Source organism: Clupea harengus, chromosome 16 (genome assembly GCF_900700415.2).
Source record: "Clupea harengus chromosome 16, Ch_v2.0.2, whole genome shotgun sequence".
Classification (NCBI taxonomy): Eukaryota; Metazoa; Chordata; class Actinopteri; order Clupeiformes; family Clupeidae; genus Clupea; species Clupea harengus.
Genome location: NC_045167.1, coordinates 27,160,698 through 27,165,697, shown reverse-complemented (window position 1 = coordinate 27,165,697; position 5,000 = coordinate 27,160,698). Strand labels below are relative to the sequence as shown.

The 5,000-nt window shown below is 50.5% G+C and overlaps 1 protein-coding gene across 3 annotated transcripts in view; it reads left to right on the top strand.

The window, feature by feature from the left end:
* The first annotated feature begins 1,490 nt into the window (after nucleotides 1-1,490).
* The window catches only part of ptpn12 (protein tyrosine phosphatase non-receptor type 12), a 34,456-nt gene continuing 30,946 nt past the window's right edge, over nucleotides 1,491-5,000 (top strand). For 2 of the 3 annotated variants that reach the window (XM_031582365.2, XM_031582364.2), the window contains exon 1: nucleotides 1,491-1,960. In XM_031582365.2, the coding sequence (XP_031438225.1) occupies nucleotides 1,862-1,960 (99 nt within the window). In that variant the 5' untranslated portion in view covers nucleotides 1,491-1,861. The remainder of the gene's footprint in view (nucleotides 1,961-5,000) is intronic. The other variant, XM_031582366.2, reaches the window with a different exon arrangement.

Genomic DNA, 5,000 nt, shown 5'->3' with positions numbered 1-5,000 from the left:
TGATGGAGTCTTGAGACAAACAGCGGAGTAGATCCTTTTGGACTGGCTTAAAGCTGGACACACACACACACACACACACACACACACACACACACACACACACAAAGGAGTCGGCCTCAGTGCTGCAGGGCTTCAGAGCCAAAGAGAGAATAAGCTCGGAATGAACTTCTCTCTCACACTAACCACACACACACACTCTGCAACGGGTATCAGCACACACACACACACACACACACACGCACACACACAGGACTGGGGTAAAACTGTGGTAGACAATGAGGTTTCATTTGCTCTGTGCTCATGGGGTTACAAATACACTGTGTGTGTGTGTGTGTGTGTGTGTCTCATTGCTTGTGTGACAAACTTAAAGCAGCAATAAGGAATTGCTTACAACTACCTAAAAGCCTAACTAGCACGCTAATTACCTAAAAGCCTAACTAGCACGCTAACTACCTAAAAGCCTAACTAGCACGCTAACTACCTAAAAGCCTAACTAGTAAGCTAACTACCTAAGGGCCTAACTAGTAAGCTAACTACCTAAAGGCCATGCAAACATCACCAACAGCCCTTTTGACACTGATAGAAGCTTGCCAACACACTAACTGATGTCTTTTGGCAGTATAGCTGGCAATGTCATGCTGTGAAAGCTTTTCTTCCATTTTTGCCGGGTATTCCAGCCCAGTACACAGAACTATTTAGGGCATATCCTGGATGGCTAGTGGGAAAGTCAAAATGAATTTGAGGATGGTACCAAAACTAGTTGCCTATAAAACCATACCTCAAAAAGTGTCAAATTGTTGGCATAGTGTTACTTTAAATACGTACACACACACACACACACACACACACACACACACGTACACACACACACATGTACACACACACATGTACACAGACACACACACACACACTATGTATCCCCGAGGGTCTCTGCCTGTATGGCAGTGTAGTGGTGAGCAGCACGTGACCACAGAAGGCAGGGGCTGGTCGCGCTGTTGACGTGGAAATGCTGTTATTCTGGTAAACAGCTGCGCAAGCCCGGATGGGAATTAACACACCACATTGCGTAACACCACAATGCACAGAACGGCAGAAAAACCTCGGACTTGAGTTTAAACTTTCCGTTGAAGTGATGATTCTTTTTCCAATAAACGTTGCAACCCAACACTAATAAACTCAAAGTGAACCTGTGACACAGCCTTGTCACGTCACTAATACAAGATGACAAATGCTTCGTGGTTATGTCCAAAGCGGAAGTGGTTTCCTCGTCGGCCGCCAGGACCAGCGCGAGAGTGAGAGAGAGAGGAAGCTTGGGAAGGTGAAACGGGAGGCGTGGGACTACATGGGATTGGAATTCGCTGGAGAAACGCCTTGCGTGGTGACGCGATGATTGGCAGCTATCCTCTGCACTTAAGCAACAAAACATGCTGGTCATATAGGCACGGAAACGGTCTGCAGCCAATCACAAGCACGTCTATTCAACGTTTTACCCAATCATTGGACGCCGGCCCCCCAAAGGGGCGGTATTGTTCCTCCAGACAGTTTTGTTGAAGAGTTTAGTTGCTAATGTGGCACAGACGAAGAAGAAGAAGAAGCAAGGGAGGGGCGACCCGGTGTTTGTTTTTATTATAATAGCTATTATTAAATTCTGCGGGGACTCGCGAAAGAAAAGGGAGGGCGATCGCGATTGCACGCGCGCGTCTGGATTAGCGCCTTTGTTTGGTCGGTCGCGGGAGCATGCGGCGATGAAGACGCTGGAATGATTCCTTAAATATTTATTTATTTATTTCCCACACTGTTTTGGAGTTTGGATTTCGCTACATTTCCGTGGGAACGCTACAGCTCAGGGGGGTCCGCGAGGATGGACCAGGCCAGCATCCTGAGGAAGTTCATCCAGGGGGTCGAGACGATGCGCACCGGCGAGCGCCTGGGAGAGGATAACTTCGGGACGGACTTCATGGTGAGAATCAGGGGGGACCTGTCCGCTCACCCCAGCATCCACACACACACACACACACACACACCTCGCTGTCTCGTTCTCCCGTCTAGTGCTCTCTAACGGTAGGCTTCCCTCCGAGGCTGTTCGGTTCGGCTGGTTGCTTAAAAGCTTCAACGGCAGGACGCGCGTGCTGTGCTTTTTCTCCCTCCCAGGTGAAGCACTCACTGTGGCTCGCGCGAAGCCGGGGGTACATGCTTCTCTCCTTCCAGGCTTCCCCTGCGGCCTGCAACGCGAGCCCAGCTGCGTGGAGACACACACACACACACACACACACACACACACACCGGCGGCCCCGGGTGCTGTTTTTGGAGCGTTAAGGGAGGATAACGCCATCCAAGTACCCCGAGGGGTTCCCGCGGAAGCAGGGTTTTAGGAGCTAATGTGAGCAGAGAAGTTGCATTCAGTGGCCGCGCATAGAGAGAGAGAGTCTCGGCTGGTTCGCATATAGCATGAAGGCTAGCTCTCTCTAACAGCGAGGCATGGTCCAGCTCTGCAGTTTTGTAGTGTAGTTGACATTTTCAGAATGATGAGCCTGTTTGATTAGGCTAAACAGAGGCGTGAGGTGTTATTGTAGGTGTTTAGGCCACAGTAGGGTGCCCGTCTTTGACACAGGGGCTGTTCCGCGTCAGCTATCGCCTTGCTTGCGACGGTAGCCTGGTCGCGACAGACGTAACTGACGTCTGAAACGTACTCATGTTTATTCAGCTCCTTCATTTAATGTATTTGACAAACAAGCCTGTTTGTGTCACTCTGAATCAGAACCTGGGCCTGACTAGTCCACTTTCTGCCTGGGAAACTTAAGGCTAGCGAGCTGGGGGATTTAAGCTATCTCTATGTGAGTGTGTATATATATGTGTGTGTGTGTGTGTGTGTGTGTGTGTGTGTACATCGTCATTGTCTTTGTCCGCCACTGGATGCGCGTCGCGTCGCGTGATCGCTCTTGTTGTTGGTGTTGACTTTCTGAAGGGTTTATGAGCGAAGCACGGGGACCGAACTCGCGTTGTGTTTGACACCGCCTTCAGCGAGCGAGCCTGGCCGGTTCACGCGCTGCGTGGCCGCGTTCGTTCCTCGGAGTGCCGTCTGGGCTCGAGCTGGGATCGGGAGTTAGCGGATGTTGCGCAAGGAGCAGGGGCGTTGGAACTCAGGATGAAGGCTACCGTGTGTGTGTGTGTGTGTGTGTGTGTGTGTGTGTGTGTGCGACCTCGCGTGTCTGGTGAATAGTTCAGTCAACAGAACTCCAGGACATGACTGGTCTGATAGGCGCGAGTCTTGGAGTCGTCCTTAAAGACGTGTTTCCTTTCTGTGGTTTCTGTCTCGCGCGAACTGTAAGCTCGCGCATGTCTTGTTTACACACCAAATAACTAACGGGGAAATGGAATTCAGGGCGGCGGAAGCACGCGATCACCCATTTGGACGCCCCCCTCCCTCTGTCATCACTTACCATCCCACGAGCTACACACACACACACACTTACCATCCCACGAGCTACACACACACTAACCATCCCACGAGCTACACACACACTAACCATCCCACGAGCTACACACACACACACTTACCATCCCACGAGCTACACACACACACACACTTACCATCCCATGTGCCACACACACACACACACACACACACACACACACACACACTTACCATCCCACGAGCTACACACACACTTACCATCCCACGAGCTACACACACACACACTTACCATCCCACGAGCTACACACACACACACTTATCATCCCATGTGCCACACACACACACACACACACACACACACTTACCATCCCACGAGCTACACACACACTTACCATCCCACGAGCTACACACACACTTACCATCCCACGAGCTACACACACTTACCATCCCACGAGTTACACACACACACACACACACACACACACACACCATCCCACGAGTCACACACACATACACACACACACTTACCATCCCACGAGCTACACATACACTTACCATTGTACGAGTCACATACACACACTTAACATCCCACGAGTTACACACACACACACACACACTTACCATCCCACGAGCTACACACACACACACACACACACACACACACTTACCATCCCACGAGTTACACACACACACACACTTACCATCCCACGAGCTACACACACACTTACCATCCCACGAGTCACACACACACACACACTTACCATCCCACGAGCTACACACACTTACCATCGTACAAGTCACACACACACACACACACACACACACACACACACACACACACACACTTACCATCCCACGAGTTACACACACACCCACACACACTTACCATCCCACGAGTTACACACACACACACACACACACACACACACACACACACACACACACTAACTCACAGAAAAGACACTCAGGCTCATACACTCACAGATAGGCACCAACATACGCACACACACACACACACACACACTTACCATCCCATGAGTTACACACACACACACACACACACACACACACACAACATACGCATACACACGCATACACGCATACACGCATACACGCATACGCACTCACACTTATGCAGTTAATTGAGGTCCGGTTGACAGTTGGAACTGTCCAACCTGTATTGATGTTGTAATGGCACTGAAAGCACACAAACCAGACACACACACACACACACACACACACACACACACACACACACACACACACACACTGTGCCACAAGCCAGAGACACACACACACACACACACACACACACACACTGTGCTACAAACCAAAGGGACACACACACACTGCCACAAACCAAAGGGGCACACACACACACACACTGTGCCACAAGCCAGAGACACACACAGACACACACACACACACACTGTGCCACAAACCAAAGGGACACACACACACACTGCCACAAACCAAAGGGGGACACACACACTGTGCCACAAATCAAAGGGGCACACACACACACACACACACACACACACTGTGCCACAAACCAAAGGGGCACACACACACACACACACACACA